The 27,022-nt window shown below is 40.5% G+C and overlaps 1 protein-coding gene across 1 annotated transcript in view; it reads left to right on the top strand.

Annotated features, from left to right (window-relative positions):
• ANKH (ANKH inorganic pyrophosphate transport regulator) overlaps positions 1–27,022 on the top strand; it is a 106,645-nt gene that overhangs the window by 40,610 nt on the left and 39,013 nt on the right. Inside the window, exons 2-4 of the mRNA XM_064428221.1 lie at positions 14,904–15,120; positions 23,449–23,567; positions 24,645–24,728. Coding sequence (XP_064284291.1) covers positions 14,904–15,120; positions 23,449–23,567; positions 24,645–24,728 — 420 coding nt within the window. The remainder of the gene's footprint in view (positions 1–14,903; positions 15,121–23,448; positions 23,568–24,644; positions 24,729–27,022) is intronic.

A 27,022-nucleotide genomic window follows, 5' to 3' on the forward strand; every position in this document is an offset into this window, starting at 1 on the left:
GGGAACACGGTTGTTCTGGCCCAAACTGGGGTTCAAGAGGTGATCCCCAAATTGGGGGTGAAATAAACGCCATGATCAAAAGAGTTTCAAACAATTCTTCTTTGTCCTATGTTGTTTGGGTTTCAAGATAAGCATGCAACAAAGCTTCAGAGTAGAATTGCCTTTTAATTTTACAATGCCTATAATTCAAGGCTCTTTGGTTATAAATCCCACTAGTTTCAAGGAGAAAAGGCTTAATCCACTAGATACCACTGTGACAAGCATCTGCTTTCTCAAAGGCATCTTTATTAAAATGAATCAAGATAGTCTTCTGTGGGCAAAACATCATGAAAGCTCTAATAGAAAGAAATACCTTATTTTCCTTAAAGTCTTCTGATCAACAGCCACAGATGTATTACAGACTGAAAAAAACCCCAAAACAAAACAAAACAAAAAAAACCCCATAGAATTTGATTATGTAGTTGAGTGGGCTGGCCTTCTCTTCAAAGTGAAATTAGTCATATAGCTAACAAAATAAATTAAATTCTTCACACAGATTTGAACTGTATTTGTTGAAGAGATTGTTGAGTTACAGAATTACTGCATCTCAGTTCCTACTATCAAATAAGGTTTTTGGCACTCTTGCCTGGAATTGAGAAATCAGTCACACTGTTGCTTAAATTTGCAGTGATGGCAACAGTTCTGCTCCAGTGTAACCTCAACAAAGGATTTTCTCCAATATCAGACACTTATAAAAGGAAGTTGAAACATAAAGTCAGAACTTCTAAAAAGGGAACACAGTAGTAGTAAGGGAGTTGCCTCAGAGACATCGAAATATACACAAAGAGATACAATAATTGCCTCTACATCTAAGTTTACGAAAATACAGTCCTTATGTTTAAGCCAATTTGGCCTTACCTCATGGCAGAGGGGGAGGCAATTTGCCAGGCTTTTAAAGCCAGTTCAGCTATCTGTGATGAGACCCAACATGTGAAGGTAACTGGAGCCCACCAGATTCTGGCTGGGGTGGCAGAGGGACTGTGTACAGACTGCCCCATGCCTGACAGACAGCTGCCAGGGATGCATCCAAGGATGGAGAAGGCGAGAGGAGGAAAGTGTTAAAGTCTAAAGCATCTGACGGTGTACGGCAGTGAGAAGCTGTGTTCTGTGATGCCATTTACTGCTCTTTGTAAAGTGCATGGTGATCTAAAGAAGGCTGAAGCTGCTGTTAGATCAACCCACCAGGAACAAACCCATTTGGGGTTTGTAATTTACCCACCAGCAGCAGGCAGAGAAAACATGTTCCTGGGGCCTGGGCCCCAGAGCTCACTGGGGTTATGAGTCCTGTCCTTTTTCATCACAGTAGAGTCACCAATTTCAGAGAATTCACTGCCTGCAGTAAATCTGTGGTGATCTGAGAGAAAGGCTCTTTTTTGGATCATCCGACCCCCAAGTTAGACTATTCAAGAGAGGCGTCACGACACCTGCATTCACTTCACTCTTGTCACAGTCATGGTTTTGACTCTTTGGACCAAAGAGTTTCAGATAGAGAGTTCAGCATCACTAAAGTCTATAAATACCTGGTGTAGAAAAATATGCTTTTACAGTTTAGTAGGCTCGTTTTGAAGATCCACCCCTTTAGGATCAGAGTTGCCAGATTACAGCCCTCTGGAGGATCATCCCATTATACTTCTACAGCTCTTAAACTGCAGTTCCTAAACTAGATAATTTCTTGAATTCCAGCAGACTGTAACCTTGTTTAAGCTCCAGTTACAAACTTTCCTTTAGGACCTGTGACAAAGTATAAGCAAGTTTCCTCTGGGCTGCTCAGGACAAACATAATAGATTATCAGCAAGAACGAGACCAAAGGGAGTAGCAATCAAAACCATCATGTGGCATTATCTCAAATAAATTTTCATTTTCTTTGCAAGCATACCTTCCAGTTTTTGTTGTAAGACACAACCAGCATTGGGTGCTTCAAAATATTTCAGATTCTTGCTCCCAGTATGATTTTGTAAGGTCTGTTTGAGGACCACATTTCCCTGATGTCAGAAAAAATTTTTTTGTCAAGATCAGCATGGGCTGATTTGTTTCCAGCCTGCACCTGAAAATATTAGTGTAGTCTTAGTGCCTTCCTGGCACTTAGGTCCCACCACTAGCTGTGCATATCCTAATTTCAGTTTTTCTACCATGCAAATAGAAAAAGCAGAGTTCTGTTGGGATTGCTGTGTGCTGTTGGCTTAATTCACATGGCTGTAGTGTTTGCATTCTGGTATTACACGCCACCCCTACAAGAGCTTCAGCATTATATTTACCCCTAGGGTGTATGCCACTGCTGTGCAAGTTGGTGGCCTCAGCATCATCACATTTCAGAGACTGTTTTGGGAGCACTTCATGCTTTTGCCCAACTGCCCTGCCGGCCTTGACTAAGCAAGCCCAACAGCCATATTTTGTCCTTTGGTATTCAAGATTCACCAAAGGATAAATTATAACCTGTTTTTCTTGTAGACAGAGAAATGCAGTGAAGTATTCACTCAGGTTACAGGCTGTGCTACGCTATCAAAGCCAGCCGGCTCAATTTTTCAACCCCCATAATGGCAATAGTGTGACAGCTCTCTCTCCCTGCCTAAGAATCTTGGCAGGATGCCCATCTGAAGCCAATTTTGTATTTTGCATTGGAGCAACTCAGAGATAAATTATAGCTGTTCTGAATTAATGTTTTACATCCTCTGTACTTCCCTGCTCATCAGCAAGAGAACAAAAAACCTCACATATGGAGAAGACAGAAAAGAGATTGCATCTAATTTGACTTTGTAGAAATAGAGGGATAAATGACTCAGAAAGTAGAACAAGGCTGGTCTGGGGGCTAGGGAGACTATAATGGGAGGCTGTTCTCCTGATAAAACCTCAGCACAATGTAGAGTAATGCCAAAAAAAATGGTAGATAGTCTGTCTTCACTGCATTTCTTACCACTTTTGAAATCCCTGAGTAAAGACACCCATTATTTAAAACCAGTGACTCAGATAAAGAAAATTACCTGTTGCACTATTGTGTACCAGGATCAGTTTCACTTAAGCTTTGAGAATTCCTCAGTGTTTTTTGTGAACTTAAAAAGTTGGACTCTCATGCCTGTATAAAACAAATGAAAATGAGTTATTAAATTTTACCTGTGCAATTCAAGTTGAGGAGTTAAAGGGAGTAGGGTGGTGGAAAAATGTTCATTGCAATTGAAAGAATCACTTTTAGCAAGGAGGGGTCACTGCATCAGGAATACAAGAATGAGAAAGGATGTCAGTAAAGACAGTTTGAAGCTTGGAGCTAAGTTTGGTGGCTAAGAGAGCATTGAGTTTGTCAGGGGTGTCATGGTGGCAAATATTCTGCTGCTGAAGGAGTCTGTAGAAATGCTGTTAGCAAAACCCAGTTTAAGAATTATTGTGGCAATGTTAGCAGTTCCTTAGTGGAGGAAGCCATCCATAGTATGTCTGGTCACCTCTTTAACTGGAAAATGGGTGGGGTTTTTTTTGTTTGTTTGTTTGGGTTTTTTAAAATTTGTGTTTTATAAACCCAGGGGTAGACACCTTTGAAATTAGATTAAGCATCACACTATAACATGTACTTGGCATGTTATTAAGAACCCTCACAAATTGACTTGTGACTACACTTCTCATTAACACTCACCCTTGCTGGACACATAGAAATCAAAGTCACAAGACTTGCTACAACTCCATGGGTGCTTTCAAGCTTTCTTCCTCTGTGGAGAAGACTCCTAGGTACTACTTAAAGAATTCTGGGTAGAAGCACTAGCCAGGGATTTGCTGAAGGTATTACAAAATTCATTATTGCCAAGCATTTAAAGATTGCTCCAGTGCACCCCTATCTCTGCAGCCTGTGTGTCCCAGTATATTTAGGAAGAATGGTTTTTTGACTTCCTCTATAAACTTACATCTTACCAAGAGGTTAATGTGATACATTTTCCACACCTCCCCTTTTTCATTGACTCCAGTAAGGACGGCGCATATCTAGCTTGACTGCATTTCATATAAACTGGTATTTCACCATGTTCCCATTGTCACAGAAAGCCATTTATTCTGAGAGCAGCAATTTGGCTCCCAGCTGCCATGAGATAACATAAGCAGCAGTAATCAGGTTCTCCCATGGCTTCCCACTCTTCTAGGTCAGAAGGGTATTTCAGCCTTGCTTGTGTAGAAATATTACTGTGCTTCCCCTTGTGAAAGACAGGGTGTTTCAAAAAGAGTGCATGATTTCTAGAGAAACTTGTTTGTTACTTGTGCTCCATATAGCCGCCGTTTGGAAAAACCCATGTGCAATAATTTCACTGTGGGTTGACTTGTTGACTTTGTGGCACTGGATACTGAGAGAACCAGCCGAGCTATTTTTAAAAGGAAATGTTAGCCAGTCGTGTCAACAACACCTGCAGGAACCAGGCAAGGAGTCCAAGGTTCTCAAAACTTAGGCTGAGGACAAAGAAGGCTAGATTTTCTGAGGGAAAATTTTACTTTGGGGAAAGACTACATCTTCTCCTTTCTGTATTCCTCTAGCCCACGTCTTTACCACCCGCTTTCCATTTATTTTCAACAGATACATTAGGTTAAATTCTAGCGGACAAATTACTGATTTAGTGGGACTTTCACTTTCTACTGATACTGAAGTATTGTAAAGTTCCGTAAGAATAGAAAATACTTAGTATTTTCTATTTTCTAAATAGTGAGTTTTGCACTAGCTTTAGAGAAATGAACCCACAGCCACTAGCCACAATTTGTTTTCAAGTCTGCTGAGTAACTTCAATCTCATCCTAATAATGCTGCTACAAAGAATAAGAATGGAAGAGAAAAATAGATACAAATGAAAGGTTTTCCTACTGTTGTTGGAGACTTTATTTATGATGGGTGTTTCCAGCAGAGGAAACACCAAGTTTGTATTTAGGCTAGTGATCTGGGTGCCCTCTATTTGTTGCTTCTAAGCAATTAAGACATGAGCTATTCTGGCAGCTCTACCCTTGCAGTCACAGACACTCACACCTAACAAACTCAGCTTTGTGTAGCCGAAACTGTGCTTTGCCCAGCTGACAGCATGCTGGAGGGAGCAGCTGCTTAATGACAGCCCTTAACCAGCCGTGCTCCCTGCTCCCGACACAACAGCTGAGGAAAATAGCAGACCTCAAATATGTTCTGCTCGGCTGAGGATGGGCAAAGCCCTGGAACATAAGTGACAAGTCCCTGCTGGACCACATGGGCAGATAAATGCTTCCAGAGTAAGGTAATGGACAGCAGATAATTGCATGGTGCACTAAGTACATGTAAAGTTGGGGCTGTACTGCGCGTGTGGGGACAGCTGGCCAAGCTCCAACTTCCAAAGTCAGGCACAGAAGCCTTGTTTGATGGTTATGTGTATTTTTTGTAATCACAGTAGCTTTGACATGTATTTTATAGATTGTTCAGGGGTTTTTGACATACTGCAGTACTTAGGCTTCTTCCTAAGCCCAGTCTTGGACAAGTCAAGAATTTTATGAATTTGCTCAGCTGGCTCCTTACTTCTCCTGTCTGTGGTGAGATAGAGAACATTTTACTCATGCTGAATGAACAAAGCCTGCAGACTTGCTTTGGTTTGCTTTAGCCTTTCACCATGTGCAAGAAATGTTCATTAAATAGCAAAAATTCAGGTTTTTTTTACCTATCTCCACTGACAGCAGAGGGGTTGTAGTTTGTGAGGTACACTTACTTTGGTCTGCTGCTGGCTATTGATGAATGTGAACCACATTAGGGGTGAGGAGCAAAGAGCAGATAACAAAAGATAGCTCCCCCTAATTCTCACACTTTCAACTTCTGAGTAACAAATTTGTTCTCCTTTACATGAAACCCCAAAATATGTGTTTATATGACTGTACTCCAGTGGAGCAACCCACCTCTCCCAGCTGTCTGCCAGTTCTGGCAAAATCAGTAATTTGAAACAGCAGCAGCAGTAGGCTGATCTTTAGAGCAGCCATGAATTGCTAGGATATTACAAGAAGTGATAATAAAAGGTTTTGCTGTAGTATTGATGATCCTGAATTTGATTGTTGGCTTTCACACAGTTTGCTGGGCGTAATTAATACATCCCTTAAAATCCACGCAGAAAGGGAATTGAGAGGATATATCAATTATTTGTCTTTCACGTAGGAGGACATGGGCTCTGAATCATTAATAAAGAGTGGAAAGTGTATAGAAATAAGAAAAAATAAACAATAAAAGTAAATTTTACAGATCTTGCCTCTAGGGTCCTTTCCAGAAGAGGCAAAATAGGAGAATCAATCACCTCACAATTCCAGAGAGAAAGAATTCATAGTAGGGTACTGCAGCTTCAGTCTGTGGAAAGAGAAATACTTTGCCCTTTGCTTTGAGCAAACATGGGTATTGTTCTTGTCTCCTGGTTCCTTAAGGACTTGAACCTGTGTGGTCTCTGCTGTGTGTTGATGCTTGACCTTCACAGCTCTAAACTTGATGCCCAGGAGCACACAGCACAGCTGAAATACAGGCAAGATTTCTGTGCAGTTAAAGTAGTTTAACAAGTTTTGCTGAACCTGTGCAACTCATATTTTGCTGGTGCGCAGCCAAGTTTTGGTCTGGTTTAAAGGCATTTTTTTATAGTTTTTGACAAATTTCAGAAATTTTCACCAAATGCTTTATGCATCAAGATTTTTTATAACTTGAAAATGTTTTAAAAAATCTACAAAGCCAGGGACAAACCTCATTAATTTTCCATAATCCTTCAGCTAGCAAAAGTACTTTTGCAGATATGTTGAAGTGCTTGCTTGGATTTTTTTTTCCACTATTTGAGTATTTTTTTGAGAGAGAAAAGAAATGGATTTACATTACATTACATACATACATACAGGATCTTGTAATTGTGTGTGTCAGGTGACCTTATGTGAAAAAATATGACTTAAGAAATCTGCTTATGTGGAAACGTGAAAGCAGAGGCCTGGCTTCATAATGCAAGGCATGAACATAGAAATTCAAAAGAAACAAACACAACATCTAAATTACTGAAAATTACTGGGGTGAAAATTGAAAGACAGGTGGAGCTAAATATATTCTTGCCATGAGGTAAAAACGTAGGTGATTTAATGTGGAGGACAAGTTCTTTGGTGAAAGTGAGGAGAAGTGGTACTGAATGATGAAACAAAAGATCTTTCAGGGAGAGAAAAGAACATGTGGGAAGTGGTGTTAGGCTGATGCTAGCAAACTTCAAAGTGCAAGGGAGGCAGATGTGGACCTTCAGATGCCAAATTTAGTGACATGTTAAAGTTCAGGATGAGAGTAGCCTCTCAGGTGATTGTCTAGGGAAGGTGTGGGGTCTCCACAATATCTCCCAGATGTTCTGCCTGGGGCAGTGCTCTAAGCTGGCCCCTAGGGACCCTTCCAACTTGAACCTGTCCATATACTTTGGAGCCTAGTGAGGTGTAATCATGGAGAAAGTGACACTCTCCATTTCAGGATGAGAGAGCCATAAGCAGTACTTCATCAAGGACTGAGTTAGTGCTAATAAAAAGGCAATATGCCAGAGTTGTGAGACACTGACAGGTGCAGCACCTGCGTGGATTGGATGTGCCGTGTGCATATGCACAAGTCTTATAACAATATTTGCAGAGATCTAATTTATAAACATGAGGAAAAAGTTACTTTATTAAATGTGCAACTGATAGTAAATCAGCTTACTTTTTACTTTGGGGATATAATGTGTGGAAGAGAACAGAGCCCATTTCTGTGGGAAATTAAAAACAAAAGAAGGAGCACTGCTGTAGGTACTGTATCACTTGTGATTAGGGCAAATATTATTTGTGTGTGGATCCATATGATATGATTTGTATCCTCCCCAGTGTTTTCTAGCACTTAAAAGTAATCAAAATAGAATTTGGTAAAGAAATGATAGCTATTCCACTGGGCATTCTGAAGAGACAGGGAACCAACCTTCTCCTAGTTTTCTATGTCTCAGTTTATGTCTTTGTTTTATCTGTCTGTACTCCTAGACTTCGAAACAGCTTTTGAGAATGAGTCTTTGGTATGAAGAAGATCTGAAGACAAATAACCTCAGCCCAGACTTTACCATGCTTATGCAACATAATCCCAAATGCTTCTCACCTTTGCAGATTAGATCCAGGGAAAACTGAATTAAAAGCTTGCACTCTGCTTTGGGAACAAATCATTCCCTTGCATGTTTCCCCTTGAATACATTTTGGACAATCGATTAGCATCAGTCAGAGGACACCAGGAAAGTCACAATGCAGAGGAATATCTCTGATGTTGATTTTGTCCTGTTCCCCTAGAAGCACTGCTTGCCTAAAAAATGCCAGGAAAAGTTAAAACTTTTGGTCTCACCTCAGGAGTCATGTTTCTCTGCAGACATCAGTGGAAATGGCAGTGGTTTAGGTCTCCTTCATGCTGGTGTCAGGCATCCCTGTCCCACACAAGGGCGTGTCCTGAAGGGCTTCCCACAGTCATGGCTCATAGCTCTTTTGGCTTCGGGATCAGTGTTCTCCACATCCCATAGGGAGGCAACCATCTGCAGCAGCTCATTCACCTCTCCAAGATTGCTCCCTGTCATAAATATTCTGGAGCTTTGTCAAATATAATTTGAAATGAGCCACTTTTTGGCTTCACTGAGTCTGGTTTCTTTCCTGTGGTCCTGCACCACTATCATCTGTGGTTTCTGTATTATTCTCTGCCTCATTGTGCTGTAACCTGTTTGTCATGAACCTGCACACAAGCACAAGGTGCCCTCGGGCAGTGTGCTATAGCTGCTCCTCCAGCTCCCAGTCATGTCCTCCTCTGCCTTAATATCTGCACTGGGAAGGATTTTCCATTTTCACTGAAGTGTCTGTTAGCAATGCTGCTCTAGTTATTCCTGCATCTCCTGGCTGTGCCTGTTTAAAGGTGCAGTTCCCTGATGCATCCCAGGTCAAGTCAGACCTGCAAGTGCTCTAGAACTATGCTATTTTGGATTTAGGGTGTTTATTTAAACTTCTCCCAGGACACACAGCATGGACATGGGGTAGCAAATGTCAACAAGTAAAACTGAGATCCTGATCATTTCTGGTAGAGCAAGAGCCTTGCAGAAATGTTCATTCTTGCTTTTCTTTCCTGCTCAGAAAGGTGAATGGGGAAACAGTTTCAACTGATGGCATTCTAGTTTTCACAGCTTGATTTTTGTTTCACATGGTATGTGAGTTTTCTTCTTCTAGGGCATATTCTCATTGCCTTAGCAGGCAGAGTAGATTGGATTGACATTTTTTTTGTACACTAACTTTTTTAAAAGATAAAATGTGACACTTGCCCTGCATTGTGAATTAAAAAGCAGGAAGCAACCGAAGAATTTCAGCTGTCATTTTCAGTCAGTCCTAATGTTCTTCCTAGGATATCCTCTCCAGAGACAGGCCACATACCACAGGGATGATGAGGTGTTCCTCTCTCAGGGATTTTGTCTTCTTTCAGGTGGAGTTCAGAGCTCTGGTCTCTTGCTGAGGACTGGAATTGTTTCTCTGGGTTGAACCAATGTCAGCACTTGAGCACTGTGGACAGGGGTGACTGGTTGTTCTCCCACAGCCAGCTTTAGTATTGGAGCAGGGGGAAAGTGAAGTATTTTAATAGTGGGCTAATAGGAATTGACCTCAGATGGCATTTCAGACATCTGACACGTGAGCTACAACAGATGCTGACTGAAAATCAGAGATACTGAATTAGGGTAAAAGCACTGCAGAACAAAAGAAAACAAATATCGACTCCCCTGAAAAAGACCCTAAAGAATGAACACTCTTCAATCATAATCTTCAAGATGCAAGGTCTGACTCCCTCTATCCTTGCCGCCCTCTCTTCATACAGTATGGGCAATCTTCTTCAGCCCGAATAAATGTGTGTGTTATTTTCCCCAGTTTTCTCTCACTTTTTTACCTGTGTCCATGGAAGTCTTACACAGACCTGTGTCAGAGGTAAAAAAACTACCTGTTTATCTCAAATTGCCCATGGGGGCTCCTGTGTTTATGAGAAACCCATCCAGAAGCAGAGATGCAGCTCCAGTAGCACTCAGGTAACACCTACACAACGATCCAATTATGCCATGCTTTCAGAGCCTCCTATCTGAAAGGTGTCCATCCCTCTGGCAGCACAGCTCCTACCGTGGCGACAGCGGGAGGCAGAACAGCCAGAGCCAGATGGTGCTTTTGATGCAGAAGATTTTAATGTGACAGGATTTAGTAAATGAAAACTCAGCCAAGAGTCATCACGAGAGAGATTATTTGACAGAGGAGATAGACTGTCCCCTACATCAGCTTGCTCTTTAACTGGATAGTTTGGTTCCCTTCTGTTTTCTTAGGGAATTCCATGTAGGAAGAAAAACTTGTGCAGGGAAGGGCAACACATTACAAATGTTTGCTGAACCAAACATACATTTGGCCAAGATCCTGCCAAACTGAGCAGGTTTTTGATGTCACCTGTAAGTAGATAACTAGCCTGAACGGACTTGAAAACATCTCAGGCAGAAACCCAGTTTCAAACAAGCTGTAGGAACATGCCAGCTTCCAGTATGTTACAGTCTGCTTTTCTGGGATAAGCAAAATTGAGCATTGAAAAAAATGACATTTCTTGGATTTTACATCCTCCTGTTCAAAACATGTGCCTGGGGTCAAGTATTGACTGCACAATCAGTATTTAACTTCAAATGAAGTAGAAAGTTTTGCATAGTTAGATACAGACTAGTGAAATGTAGGTAGTGTGTAGGTAATAATCAGTTTTAAAAGCAGAAGAAAATTTGTACAATAGATGTTGCTTTCCTGGTGGTTTTTGAAAAATTTTTTTATACTTTTAAACCAATACCAAGTAAAATATCCAGTAGTCTCTGAAAAGGGAAGATAATGTGACTAATGGGCAAACTCCATCGAGCCAGCTTATGAGACAGCCTTTGAATTTTTGGCAACAGAGGTGTGTAGCCCTAGATTGGAACCAAACCTTTTCTGCCAACATTAGTGAATAGTGCTAAAAGTTCATGCAAAATAGGACAAGTTAGACCCTTGACATTTTTCTCACAACTGTTGATTTTCAAATCACTGCCTTTGCATGCAAAAGTTTGTTAGATTCATCCATTATTCATGTCCTAGAAATTTGATAAAGGTCTCATAGGTTCCCTCTAAGAGACTAAAGCCAGCTGCAGTACCTAATTGCAAAGACATGGTTACTGGCTTGCAATGTTGTTAAGTGTATTTGATATTCCTCTGACTTGAATCTTTTGGATGGGAATTTAAAAATGCTGGTCCTCTCTGATTTTAGTGAACATACATGACAGCTCACAATTATTCATGAAAAAAAATGTTTAAAGGGTTGTTAGGAGGTCCTCTAGTAAAGATTTCATCTTTCTAGTGATAACAAATGTGTTACAGAAGACATTGAGTAGAAGTAACTGTGTAACAAAGATTCATGCCTGCCTTTTTGAGACGTATTTTAGGAATATGGCTTACTTCATCTAACCTGTCCATGTGTCTAGCAGATTGTGCTCTGCCTGGAAGTGTTTTGTGGGGCTTTTTTCTGTTATTTCTAGAAGAAGGGTCAGCAATATCTATGGCTTTGTTTTAATCACATTTGATGAATTGCACTTTACTGTGACATTTTCACCTACTACTGTATTAGATTAGTGGTTCATTAAGAGCTCAGGTGAAGATGATGTCACCAACATCTGTCTGCCTTCCAGCATCTGGATTGCCTGGTTATCCCATCAAGTATGGTATGAATAAGCCAGTTCAAAGTAGGATGACACCTGAAATGTGTATGATTAAGCTAGCATGCTGTGTTAAATATTGTCATTAGTATTACTGCTACCTAGTTCTGTGTGACTTCACCGACAAGCTACACAAATCTTTGCAGACGTGTGCTTTCTTGTGATACAGATGCTACTGATGAAGTTTCCTTATTGATTTCTGTTCACACAAAAAGGGTTCAAAATAGAGTCAGATTAAAAAATGGAGGCCTTGCCCTGGTTTATATTGCCTTCTTTTATGACAGATTTAATTGGAAATCTAACAGGAAATTAGACTGGAAGATTGCCAGCTGCATGGCTGGCATGGCATGAAAGATCAAGTATCTGTGTCTTTCATACTGCACACCAAAGCAGATTCATCAGTTATCTGGGATTTCTTGTGAAATTTAGGATATTAAATATGGTATCAACAGCTTCAGCAGCAAAAATATTTGGAAGTACACAGGGTAGAAAAGCTATGCAAATTTTCATAGGGAGTTTGAAAATTGAGGATGAAGAGTTTTATATTGATATCTTAAAGTGAAAAAGGAAAAGGCTACAGAAGCTAAACCATCCCTAAACACAGCCCTACTGACTGTTCATTTCCTAAGGATCTTTCCAAAGAAGCATTTAGAAGGATTGCTTTTTCAGGGCTAGTCTCTAGAGTATTTCATCATGTCAGCCACACGTTCCACAGGAGTAAAATTAATGGTAACATATCTCTTACAGAAATCCCCTTTGGATTTTGCCAGTTTACCTTACCTGGTACACAGGGTGTCTCCAGGGAGGATTACTCAGAAGATATCTGCTTGGCTGTCATTTGTTCATTCAAAAGAGATCAGTAAAACCAGAGAGCGAGAGAAAGAGGAGTGCTCAAGTCTTTCTGTCTGTCCTACTTAGATGGAAAAACTTAGTTACCCTGGGGCTAGAGTCATATGGAGCTGTTTTCACTGGCGTGAGGTCCGTGCTAGGCAAAGATTTCTCTCTGCAGAGGGATCATAGTGCCATGCCTTTTGACAAAAAGTTGTTTCTTAAAGCCATGTTTATCCCATGACCTTGTCAGAAGTGGATTACCATCCTCCACAGACTGGTATTCTGTAGTTGTACAAAGCAGGAAGAAAGCACTTGTGCTTGTGAAACTGCTGAAAATAATTCAGCTGTTTACATGTGATGTGAAGTTTTTAAACTAGCCTGCCTGATATTGGTTAGCTGTTTCTCTTTAAATTGAAGCTGCCAGAAATATTTCATTCTTGACAGAAGAAAAAAGAGGGAAAGAGCCATAATCAAGGAACATTTTATTTGGCATAATTTAAGGCTATTTGTCTATTACTGGCAACAGCAATTGGGAGATTAGGCATCTTTTTAGCAAGTTTAAATTAGAAGATCGTAACTCTGTATACACCTTGAAACTGACTACTTCACCATCACAAGTATCATCACAAAAGACAACTGCACTTGACTATTCATTTCAGAGGCCACAGTCTTTCACAAATTGTTTGAGTACACTTTTGTGTACACACTAGTGCTTCTGGCATCAGCAGATTTAATATAATTTGAACTGGTATCAATGCAATAGATGGAATTATCTGTATCCCAGGAAAAGTTACACACAGCAGCTGCAGCTATTCCATATCTAACACATAGTGCTTTCAGGAAGGAACTGGAGCAAGACAGATGAAAACATTTGGAGCTTCAGGCATTCAGGTCAGAGCACATTAAAAGAGAGAGATCTGGCAGACATCAAAGGTGGAGAAGTTGGTATTTTCTACAGCTTTTTGCTCAGTTGACAATGCAGCTTTAGTTTCAAAAATTATTGTCTTATAGAAAGAGTGGAAAAGAACAGTAGGCTCATTTCTACTTCAGGGACACAGGTTCTTTTCAAGTCAGTAGGAGTTGCTTGCTTGTATGATCTTTGGAAGGGCAAATAAAGTCAAATAACTGCAATAAAAAGCTTATGCTTACATTTTAAATGGAAGGACTTCACCACAATTACCTGATGATACTCTAGCTGGTTTGTTCATTCAGATAAAGTGGTATTTGATCTGTGTAAGTGTCAGTGAGGTTTGGGTGGTGGCTTGGCGAGGTGTTCCTGGTTGGCCTCATTGCCATGGCCCTGTCAACACATATCAACTGTAACCCATAGAATTATACTTGTTAAAACAAATCATATTTCATCCTTCATGCTTTTTGAATCTAATATTGTTTTAACAGTTTGCTGGGTGTACCAGATGATTGATGCTGTCACACTGCAGATAAAAATCTATCATTCTGTCATTTTTATTCAATACTTTAGAAGCATTTTGGTTCAAGCTGGAATCTGAAGGAATGTTACACATCTTTTTTTACAGCTCACCTTAGTTATAAAAATAATCCATCTAATTCTCAGTGATTAATTGGCAGACATTTCCTAAACACAGACCTAGAATAAATTAGTAAGTTAGTTGTTCCTGAATGTGTCTTGAAATGTGCTGTAGTTAGTTTTAGATTTCCTGCAAGGGGATATAAATGAATATGGTATCAGATACAAACACACAAATTTGCATATATACAAATATGTATTTATCAACTACTTGAAAGGAGATCAGTTGTGTTTAATCACATGCATATTTGGCCTCATTAAACAATGAAAGTCATAGAATAATATATGGTATTTGCAATAATTACATGGGATGTTGTGAAAAGCTTGTTGCGTGGAAAAAAATTTTTAGCTGCTCAACCATGAGTGTATGTCAGAGCTTTTGCCTGGAAAGATGAGCTGCAAGGACTATGGTCTGTTGAAATCATGGCTGAAACCTCAGAGCAGTATTTCAGTGGTTTTGTATTATCCATGACTATTAACAGGTCATAAAATTGCTCTAAAAAAAAAGAGAATAACTTCTGGTGTGACAGAAGTTCCATTGCATATTTCAGAAATAGACACCTTATCTTTGAGTCTACTTGACTTGAATTTAGTCTATATTAAATTATTTTGCCTCTGTCACAGGTCACAAATTACTGCTGCTGAATCCAAAGAAATAAAGTCCCGATTGGGGTGAAAACAATGACAGCTAAACTTGCTTGTTCCTTCAGAAACCAGATGCAGGAGATTGTGTTTGGTAGCCCTGCACATGTGCTACATCATTTGCTCTTTCTGTGTTTCAACAGGCATTGAACAGGGGCATTGCTGCTGTCAAGGAAGATGCTGTGGAAATGTTGGCCAGCTATGGGCTGGCATACTCCCTGATGAAGTTCTTCACGGGTCCGATGAGTGACTTCAAAAATGTAGGTCTGGTGTTTGTGAACAGCAAGAGAGACAGGACCAAAGCAGTTTTGTGCATGGTTGTGGCTGGCGCTGTAGCTGCTGTATTTCATACTTTAATAGGTAAGGTCACTTCACGTCTAGTTAATATGACTTTTAATTTGTTTCCCTCACCCATTCTTCAAACTGCTTAAGCTGTAGGTTTAAGATTTCATTTGTAAGTACAGCAGGAGATGCAGAAGAGATAAGCTCTCTTGGGCTGGTGTCTTGCCCATCTGCGCAATTTTTATTGCTTTTTAAACAGGTTATTAAGGAGTAGATTCCAAGCACAGGGCTCTCCTGCCTGGAAACAAAACATGCTACTGATCTCTTTCAGTCAGGTGTGTGAGCAAAACTTTGACAAGGTTGACAGGTTGCCTGAAGCTGATAGCTCAGTGTTACTGCGAGGTATTAATGATTAGCTAGTAGTATCTGCTGGGTTGGTTTGGCAGGCCTTCAAGATGTGCTTGGTATGGCTGTTTGTCAGTTCTTGGTGGCATTGTTGGTGTACTCTTTCTGTATGCATTCCTTTGCTACTTATCTCACAGTACAAAACTCCCAGCAGGCAGGAGCCACATCCTCATTAAACTATCAGGTAGTACTCTCTACTGCTGCTAGGCATCAGCCACTTCTGTTGAATAATTAATCTGTGAGGAAGAGGTTAGTAAGAGCAATTTATACCAAACTGAGACCAGCTCCCTGAGTGTACTCTGAAACAAAGAAAACACACAAGCAGACACAAAATGAACATTAAAAAAGGCAGCCACAGGATTTGCCAGTTTTTGAGAGCCTACAAAAATGGGATATCAGCTCAAGGATCAGCCACAGCAATGAAAACCATTTAACTTGGAAGACTTTTAAGTTCATCCTCTCCAAGAACTCCACGAGATTCTCTGCACCTTCTGGCTCATTCTACAGAGCTGAAACTTCTGGACCATAGCAATGAGGAACAGGAGATTCTGGAGGAAGAAGCAGAGAGTGCACTGCATTGAGCAGGTAAAATCCTAAAAAGCTGAGAGTTGTAAGGGGTGGGAGGGAGGAGGTAATTGTCACAGCCTATGGAGGCATGTGTTGGCTGACAGGCATTGAATTGGATCAGCATCAGCAGGGTGTCATTCCCTCACAGATAAAAGGGAAATGCAAGTGTAATGGCAGTATCCTGAATTGCTGTGGAATCTGAGTGGCCTTGAAGGGAGCATTCATTATCAGGCTGTTAGTATCTCAAGAGCAACATGTGCTACAATTCATCACATAGAATAGAATAGAATAGAAGAGAAGAGAATAGAATAGAATAGAATAGAATAGAATAGAATAGAATAGAATAGAATAGAATAGAATAGAATAGAACTATTTCAGTTAGGTAGGTACAAGATCCATCTGGTAAATACAAATGCCCCACCTCTTACCATTTTATTGGCTGCCAGCTATATTCACCAGCTTGATGTGCCTCCCAAGCACTAGAGTTTGTTTTGACCATCATATCTCTTATTCCATCACTGGTATGCGAGCCCTGTGCCATTTAGCTTTGCTCCATGTTACAGTCATAAAAAATGCTTACAGTTATGACTCACTAGCCAGGGCAACTGTGTGCCAGGGATTAGATCTTGCTAATTTTATAAACTGAATCCATGCATTCAAGTTAATGTAATTCACTGATTTCAATTGGTCACTTCTTAAACATGTTTACTTTTGAAGCTGTTTTATTGAGTCAGTGTTATAAATTTTGGCCCATTTGTACATTTGGCTCTCATATTTCTTTGCTTGGAATGTTTCTTCATCCCTCAGAGCTGCTTTTCTAGTTGCTCACTTGCTTTTCTGCCAGTGCTGGTCAAGGTTTTTGCCTTTGCCAGCTGGATAAAAAGTTATTTTCTAGTCATACAGTATTTTATTTTAAGCTAGAATAGATTTTAAGAAAGTTTTAAGTATAACTATCAGATTTCCAGGTGAAAGACATAACTGGATTTTCCATGTGGGACGTCTTTTGAAAGGAGGTGTTTGGAACAACAGTTGGAAAACCTGTCAGCTAAGTTTCTTGCCTTTGCCTGAAAGTAGAGCCCTGCTGAGTTCAGAACCTCTGAAATGCACTCTGCAGACACTGGGAAAAAAAGGAGGCTATGCTTACCATGCTTTAAGGTCTTGAATTAAAGGGCTGCACACAATCTTTCAGCTTTTTATGGTGACAGACTGCAAAATATTTTTTGGTATTTTAACTTGTCTATGCCTGAAAATATGCAAAGGCCACAGCAGAGACTGGCAGAGCGCCTGAGGGAATGGAGTTAGTCAGATTCTAGCACCAATTGCCTGGGTGATGTTGCCAAATTTTATGTTCCAAGTTTCCTTTGAACCTGTTTCAAGTCCTGATTATTTTGCTCTGACCCACAGATACACAGCCTGCCTAGCAGGAAGAAGAGAAGGAGTCCAGTGACAGGCGGCCTCCTAGGACCTGCAAGCGCTCCCCAGCAGCTGCAAGCCGCTATCTACGAGAGACACAATACAGGTCACTGGTGCTTGATGGATGAAAAAGAGAAACAAATAACACTTAGGGGACTGAATTTTTTTCCACATGCCATAAATATAGGGCTAAGGAAGATGACATGTCTATCTGCCATGGACTGTCAAAGCCCAGGAAGAAACAGAAAACAAAAAGCCAAAATGAAATAAGGAGTACCAAAAGGAAGAAAACAAGTGGTGGTAGAAACACAGTGACCACAATGAATCACCACATTTCCAACTGTGATAGAAACTGTTTGCAGTCGACACACACAGCTCCTCACAAACAGTGGCCTCTACTCATGGAAAAATCAAACCAGACCACCCACCTGACTCATGCTTCATTTCTTCAGCACCACCTTCCCACTGCTGCTTCCCCACTGGGGCTCACACAATCCTCTGTGCCAGTGACTGGCTGTGCTAAACCACTTGAACTCACAGCTGCAAGCTCTGGGTCCCTCAGTCATCACCCAGCCACATCCTTATGAAGGTCTGCAAAGTCCTCACCAGCAGCTCCTGTCACTCCCCTCTGCAGGTAGCAGTAACAACTGAGAACCAAGCTGGCCAAAGGGATTCAAAACCATGTTCTCATCCTACTTCCAATGCTTCTGTAAACCTTGTCAGTACAGTATTCCTGGATTAGCTGTTTCAGGTGTGATCTGGAAATAGAATATAGTATTCTGCCTTCCTTTCTCTGGGCTACTGTGAGGGCAGCTACTGCCACCAATTCGTCTCTTGGTGGGAAAGTCACTATGGAGCCAGGGTCTAAAGTGTCCTATTATTTCAGAGACTGGCTTTTTGATGGCTGTAAGAGAAGGTATTCAAGATGCTAAGCCTGTCTATGCATAGTTTTGACATCTTACTAAATTGCCAGCTTGACAGAGGAGAAAAGTCATTTCTATAACATTATGCTAACATAATGCATTTCTTAGTGTTGCTGGTAAGTCCTCCATACTAAGTGAGCCTTTTAATATCAGTGTCATGAAGAATATGCACATTTTCTTTGGGAATAAAACAGCATTGTTCAACTTTTCACCAGTTTACTGAGAAATAGTATACTGAGACAGTTTATTTCCTTTTGAATAATTCTCAGTAGTTCCAGAAATGACAGGGCAGCAATTACTTTGAGGAAATATCCTCTTTGCTTTTTACTATCCCTGATTAAAAATGACATGATGGATCATTGTCATCACCAGGAGAAAAAGAGTGGAACTTCAGTAACCAGTAAACTTAAATGTAGGTTAACTTTTGCAGTAATCTATAGCAGATTGGATGGCCAAGACATGTGAGTGATTTGTTTTGTGCCCATTTATTGCTGTCAGGCTGCTGAGCGTGGGCCATAGATTGCACAGGGGAACACTTCAGCAGTTCCTGGCAATTCAGCTGATACTTTTGAACTTCCCACGTGCATGATAACTGCATGTACATTAAAAATCTTCATAGGAATTGAGACATAGTTGTAATGCCACCAATTCCAGTGTAACACTACTGGAACTTTCCAGAGACTAGGAATTGCAGAGTGGGTTGCAACAAGCAGAGGTATTTTTTTTTAGTCAGTCTTGTTCGAACAAGATCACTGTATACTAAACGTTTTGCCCTGGAAAAAAGGGCCAGCACAGGAACACAAATCAGAATATATCTGGGCTTGCTGCTTTCTCCATCTCCCTCCTCTCTAAATAAAAAATAAAATGTTATTAATTAAAAATTTTCCTACTTCAACATGGTCATTGCTAAAGCAGTAACATGCTTCCCTGGCTGCCCCAACCCTTTTTCCACAACAGGGACAGTTTCTTTTAAACAAGGTACTCAGGACAAAGGAAGAAAGCCTATGACCAAAGCACTTTTGGATAGCAGTGATTGTGTCTCAGTTAAAATAGAATCATTTTGAGACTTATAAAATGTTGGCTTATATAAAGATATTTCAGATACTAAAAGTCATTCATAGATTTGGGAAATATGATTGCAGTAGTCAGTCTTCACTGAGATGCTCCTAAGCTGTTTTGGTTTTCTTTAATTCATGTATTACTATAAGTAAAGAAAAAAATCTCAACACCTTAAACACTCATCTGAGCTTTCACATGGGGAAAAAGGAGGCTTTCTCTTCTGTTTTAAATTCAAGCTAACCAAAGACATAAAGAAATCTGTATACACTGTGGCATCTCCAAATGAAGATTTGCTATTGTTTTTTAACACTGGTATTTTCCTATCTGCCCAAAACACTTAGTTGAACAAATTAGCTCAGTGCATTAAGCATGGTGCTAATAACACCGAGGTTGTGGGTTTGGTCCTTGTGCAGGCAATTCACTTAAGAGTTGGACTTTTTGGTCCTTGTGTGTCTGTTTCAACTCAGAACATTCTATGATTGAGAAACTGATGAGAATCAGTTTTGGCCATGTGAACCATCTTTCTGACAAGCAGCAGAATCGATTTGTTACTTTTCAAGTCTCCAAGTTCATTTTTAAGACTGGCAGCAAAGTATGTAAATGGAATGTGTCTAGAAAGAACACACTTTAACCCAAAATCATGTTTTGGATTTTTTTCTTCCAGTAAAGCTATTTTTGACATATGTAGCTCTGTGTCTGGAAGTAAATAGTGTCACTTCCTCTGAGAGTTTTTTCTTTGTGATTTAAGTATGACATATTCATTAGCAGTCAGCTCCAAAATAACTACAGTACAGGTATTTGTCTGAGATTGCTGGCATCATTAAGAGTGTGTTATTTTAAGGGTGTCTGAAGTTTGTATGGTAGTAATTGGCTTGCTAGAGAAATTGGTGTAGGGACCAGGAGATCCAATTAGGTGTACAGTTTTCAGTGTCATTTCTTGACCTTCTGGGTCTTAAAACTCAACTGGAAAATCCAAAAGCAAGAATGCCTGCTTAGCTTCTGTAGCAAATCTGATCCTTAGACATAGCAAAACAAATGAGGTATTAGAGAAGAGCAAACAGGCAGCTTGTCTTGAACTTTTCTGTTTTAGTTGAAATGATGCAAGAAGTGGGAAGCTCCATCTGCTTTAGATTCATGTAATACTCTCTGGCTCTGTTGTCTGTGTTATTAATTTTGTGCCATTCTTCATAATAAGTTTGTAAGGTTGGCCAAGGTTGAGTTCTAATTGCATCAGCAATTGCTTGATTCACAACTCAGTGACACATGCCTGAATGTTTGTCAGTGAATGTCAGCTTGCTAAATCCTTCTGTGTGAGGACAGAAACATTCATGGACATCAGCAAAAGTGATTGTGTGCTTTCACTGACATATGAAATAGTTGACTATTTTGAAAATAATGTTTTAAGTATAAACATTATGAATTTTTTTTAAAAAAAAACCAAAATCACATTAAAAAGTGCAGTTAATTTTTTTTTTATGGGGAGCTTACAGAGCTCAGTGCTGATATCCCTAGAAACCTTAAAATATGGTGCTATGAGTTGTAATGGTATAAGTGCCTTGAGAGTGCTCTGCCAATAAACTATTACTCTTTCTTAAGAGTACTTCAGCCTCTGACCCTCTGATTGTGTGATTTTTTTCTGTAATAGTAAATTTTAGGTTTAAATTTTAAAAAATTTAAAAAAAAAACCACAATGGCCTTTAGAGATAAAAAGGTTACGTATTACTCACATTCTAAATACTTTAAAAGTCTCATTTAAAACAGATAAAGGACAGGGAGAGCAAGGAATGGTGACTTCTGCAGTGTGCTGTGCTTCTGGCACTGCTCTGCTGGAGGTGGCCTCTCCACAGAAGCAGGTTCCTCAACATGTGGACTACAATGCTCAGTCCTGATGTGGAAGATAAGGTGGTGTGTTACCTGCATTGGTTTTTAAGTTTTTGTGCAGAAGTGTAAAGCACACTCAATGGAACCTAAGAGAAAGTTCAATGAATCTGACCTTCCTACATGGCTTGCCTCACAGGCCTTCCAGATTTCTTCCCTTCATTGAAATAAGTTGATTCAGGAACATCCATGTACTGCCCTGACATAAAAGCAGCTTTCCACAAGGACTTACCACACAAAAAACCCTTCGTAGCTGAAAGTTTTCAAAACACTAAGTGAAGATTGGTGCATGGCTATTCATGCAAAAATATAAAAGAGGCTGTGCTTGATGTTTGGTTGAACTCCCAACAAGCACCTGAGCACTTCAGGGACTAAACTGCCTTCTTAGAAATGAAGAAAAGTTGGAGTCCTGGTTTAAAATTCTTCCCCAACCCTCGTCAAAAGAAACAAGGCTGGGGGTGCCTGAGGAAGATGGCTAAGCAACTTGGGATTTACTGAGTGAATTTGGAGACTGAGTTTAACATTCATAGTTCAGATGAAACACACATAGATAGGGACCAGCATAGGGAAAGGGGGAATTTTTAACATTTTTAGCATCTTTTGGGCAGTCCTGGTTATCTGGAATGAGGCTTGTGCTTGTTCACAGTGCTGTCATGCCACCTTATTTTATTTTACTATCTTGTTTACACTGTCTTATTCGACTTAAACAGTCTTTTCAGTTCTGTTAATCATTTAACTGCTGTATCTCTCAGCCATCACAAAACAATGACAACTTAAACTCCTCTTTAATTGCTTCCAAATATTGTTTACAAGTTATGAAAGGCAGTTTTAGGCTAAGAGGATTGAATTTGATGACTAATGTTAGCATTTGTCAATCCAGTAATGAGACCTGCATGCATGAAAAGGATCTCTTTCCTGAAATACCCTATATGAAGATTTGTACAAAGATAATAGGGTTGTTATAAATGGAAAATTAGATAGAAGGTCACATTCGAAATAGTTAACTTAGAAAATACACAAGTAGGAGAGAACTGAAATAAGGTTCCCCAGATACAAATAATTCTGCCATATACTTGCCTTGGGGGAGATCGGCCTTACAGCCTAATAATTCTTTTAACAGCTATTGCAAGTGTATAGGGGAAATCAAGTAGTGATGTGCAGGTCTAGAACATAGTTTATAAAAGGTTAAAACTGATTTGGATTATTTACCTCTACACATTATATTTGTCTCCATAGTTCAGACTCCAGACAGAGCCTTTGTTAGTCCTGGTTATTAGGACAAATCTGGGGTTTTAAAAACAGCTGGATAACATGGGTACAAACAGAACTGTAAGCAGTTCTGCAGAGAGCTGTGTGGGAACTTCCCATGTCTGTGCAGCCTTCAACCCAACACTTTGAGAAGAGGGGCCTGGAAAGAGAGAGTTGTCCAACACTAAAAGTTGGCTTGGGTTGAAACAGGACGGTGAAGAACAATCAGAAGTGGGAACCCCCTGATTTCCAGAGGTGCCCTGTTCTGACTTGTGGCTCTGGAGGTGCTGGCTCTGGATAAGGAGGGAACCAAAGGCAGGTCAAGGCTGCCTAGGGACTGCACAGCAAAGCATTGTGTCCTGTCAGGCCCTGGCAGAGCTGGTCATTAGGCAGAGTAAGGGAGAGACATAATGACTGTGATTTGTTGCATGCCATCACAAATCACCATATCATTTTAGAGCTTTGGGCAGATTTACAGGTAATGTCAATGAGAATGCGGTGATAATAGATGGTTTCAGCATTTGTAAGGCACATATATCCCATGAAATACACAATGCCTGGTGAAAAAGCTTTTCTAACAAAGAGCCTTGATTTATTGAAGGAGCAGTAGATTTTCTGGAGTGCCAGTGTGTTCATTTAGCCAACAGATGTGGCACTTACTATGCTCATCTCCCAATCCAGCCATTTGTTATCACGCCTCTGCCAAAGGTTACTTTAAAAAGAACCATGAGAGTACTTCTTAGTCATAAACAGCAGCTGGTGAGGTTGCAATATCTGAAGCCCTTGCAGCTGTTTGCTAAGTGGATGTGTGTCTGAGCTCCAAGGCATTACAGTCTTTCAGGTACTTCTGAATATCTCACCCAAGAGTCCACATGCAACCTTTGTTTTTCATTCTTATCTTGTTTCTCTACAGCATATAGTGATTTGGGGTATTACATTATTAATAAGCTGCACCATGTGGATGAATCAGTGGGAAGTAAAACTCGGAGGGCCTTCCTTTATCTTGCTGCCTTCCCCTTTATGGATGCCATGGTGAGTGCCTGATTCAGAACTGAAATTTAATGTTAATGGTATGTTTTTGTGACCCTAGCTCACAAACTTTGTAACCTGATGGGAAACTGAAGTATGTAGAAGTAAGGTGTGTCCTTGGCGCGCAGCAATTCTGTATATACTTTGACTCATCTCCTTCTACTTGGAGAAAGCATCTGAGTGGACTTTAAACATCCAGAGATCATGACAAATGTCAAAAACCTCAGCTGCCTTGTCAGAGTTACAGTATGTGCCTGTTGGAAAGCACTGGTGATCTTGTGATGAGCTGCACTGGTTGTCTGTATGTAACCTCATTCTGATTTGTGGTGAAAGATTTGAACTGACATGCATTCCCAGACCTGCAGAGCTCACAAGGAATAAAATCAATAATTTCTCAAAGCAAATTTGTCAAAAAGATGGTTCTTACCATCAGTTTTTGCAAGCACAGCTAACCCCAGTATAAAGAGAGCCACACATAGGGAGAGCTGCTGCTTCCCAGATCACCAGGCTCATTGGTGTGGCCTGCACAACATGAAAATGTGGCAGCTCTCTTTAATGCCTCTACTTCTGTGTAAAACTGGTGAAGGAGAACATTCTTACGCCAATGCCTCCACCATTTTCTCTCCACTTTGTCTGCTTGAAACAGTGACTGACAGTAAAAAGAATTTGGATCATTAAAAAGAAGTTGGATTTCTTTTCCAGAGAGGACTCAGTATAACTCAGTGGGCCAATGAATATTACACTTCAGAGGTGCATCCAGAGAGTGAATTTATTAGATTTACTATGATAATTCATCCTGGGCAGCGTCTGATTTGTGAAGGGCTGCTTTCTTACTAGATGTGCTCAGAAATGTCTATAGTCTGTGAATTTATCCCTATTCTCCCTGCCAGCCTGGCAATGAGGGACTCAATGCAACAGTGCTTTCTCTCCATTAATGGCTTAATGTTTGCCCAGGTTCACACCAGGAACTGCTGCAGGTTGTTTGTGTACAATGTAACAACCAGAAGACAGCATTCTTGGACCTGAAATCATTCACAATATCATAATCACTTCCCAAACTTTTCTCTGTCTTTTTTTCAGGCATGGACCCATGCTGGGATTCTGCTGAAACACAAGTACAGTTTCCTAGTAGGATGTGCCTCCATCTCAGATGTCATAGCTCAGGTAAAGGCTCCTCATAGAAGTCACTGTTCCAATTGTGTTATGGAGCAGATGCTTTCCTCTGCAGGAACTCTCTAGCACAGAGTCTCTCTGTGCCTTCTCTCTCTTCCGTAGACACCAGAGGAAGTAATCTTGTGTGCTGCCCTCTGACTGTTCATCATGTGAAGGCTTTTTGCTGGCAGTTGTGGTTTAGGACAGTCTCACTTGACTGGATCAAGTCAGTTCCCAGGGCTGTTTGGCTTAGGGTCATGTCCTGGAGCACTTCCACAGCCCTGTTTCATAGTGTCTGAGAAACGAGCTCTGTATGTATGCGTGTACATTTGGCGAAAAGAAAGGTCAGGCAAAGAGACCACGGGCTGCTACCAATCCTGAGGCTGAGAGAGTGCTTTGTAATAGATCTTTCTCTCTCTGTACATTCTTCCCAGCACTTTGCACAGTTCCAGTGAAATCCTGAGCTGGAGGTGAAGGCACGATTCTCCAGCTGACCTGTCAGTTTTGCACATGGTGTCTAATCCAAAGAAATGCAGTGTAAGCTGCCTTCTGAGTACTTGTTACTGCTCCAAAAGGTGAAGGCTCAGAAGTGTTCCAGAAGGGGTCTGTGGTGATAACCCCCGGGTGATTCAGAGAAGACAAAATGTTTTTTGAACTTTCAAAAGGGAGGTGTTAACTATCCTGTTGCTTTGTATTAGGCACACTGAAAAAACAGCATTCATACACACTGTGTTGTAGCATTTAAGAACCAATATACAGCCCTCATTTGAAAACATATAAAAATATTAGGAAATTAAGAGTCCCAGCAACTGTAAACTGTTGCTGTAGTGCCTCATTACCAGCTGTATGGTGTAATGACTGGAGAAGAAAGAGGATAAAACAGTACAACATCGAAAGAAATATGAAATCAATGGCACTCAGTTCAGTTTTCCATAGCATTTTCCTTCCCTGAACATAAAGAAACCATAAACCAGGTTGAACTGTTCAGTCAGTTGCTACTCTGTATTTGTCAGGTCTGCCCCACTGCAGTGGTGCACTAAATCCCCAGAGATAATACCAATTACTGCAAATGACCTTAACCCACAGGGTCTTCTCTTGTTCCGACGTGACCTACAAAGTTTCCTGACCCTGGGCGTCAGGTCACGCACAGCTAAATACAGAAACAAATTCTTATTTTGGCCCTGCCCTTTCCACAGCGGGTGGTGAGTGGGGTGCCAGGGTTGTGAAGAATAAGACACCTGTCATCTTCTTTCAACAGAATACTACACAGAGCAAGAGCAAATCCAGAACACAGAAAGTTGTGGCTGTCATAGCCCAGAACTCTACACCTACGTGTGCACCCTACACAGGGAGTAGGGGCACAGGCAGTAGCCACTTTTTCTTGAGTAGCTTGACATGCACACTCTTTGTGACTGACTTTGCTTCTATTTACTGAAAAGCAATATTTTTGTAGGTTTGAAAACCCTCATGAGCAGTGTGGCCTGCCTCAGGAACATTTGCAGAGTGTGGTTTTTCTTAACTACTTGTACAGCTGAAGGAGAGAACCTGCTCCTGAACAAAGTGTATTTTATTTCTAGTAACTCATTTGAATGCCAGCATGTCCTGGCAGGACTGTCCTGCTTCTGCTCTTCACAGCACCATACACAGTTGGCTTTCCAGTTGTGCCCCCCATGCTGAGTCATTTGGAATTCGACAGGCATTTCATCCACTCTGTTCTTAACAAAGAGAATAATATCATATTAATCAGTTCCTTTACATTTTATGGATTGAGCATTTAGTCTTAAGAGGCTGAATTATGAACTGTTCATTAGCCCAAAAGTTTCCATTTAATTTACATTAATGTGGCACTCAGCTGAAAAGCAAATAATGAAATAGTGAAATTTCACTTGAAAAAGTTGAAAATTAGGTTGACATAAGACTTCCTGCTCCTAAATGTTGAAGTGAATATTTTAAAAATCTGGCTTTTTAATTGTCACTACCCTCCCCCCTGCCCCCCCAAAAAAAACCAAAAAAAACCCAAAACAGTAGGGCTTAGAAGCTGACCCTAGAAGCATGTCTCCAGCCTCAGCGTGTATCAGAATAGCACATTCTCCTGGGAAGGGTGACTCTCAGCCACATGCTTGCTGCCAGACCCTGCCAGATTTTCATGCCAGCCTTCTCCTATTTATGGGTTCTAGTCTGACACCTGCCCAAACTTCAAGTCCTGTTTCATAAAGTATGCAGTTAACTCTTGTTCTTTCCATGTACGTGACCAAATACTGGGGGATCCTGACTTAAGTTCCCATAGATATTGTAGCCATGCAAGT

Source organism: Passer domesticus, chromosome 1 (genome assembly GCF_036417665.1).
Source record: "Passer domesticus isolate bPasDom1 chromosome 1, bPasDom1.hap1, whole genome shotgun sequence".
NCBI classification, from domain to species: domain Eukaryota; kingdom Metazoa; phylum Chordata; class Aves; order Passeriformes; family Passeridae; genus Passer; species Passer domesticus.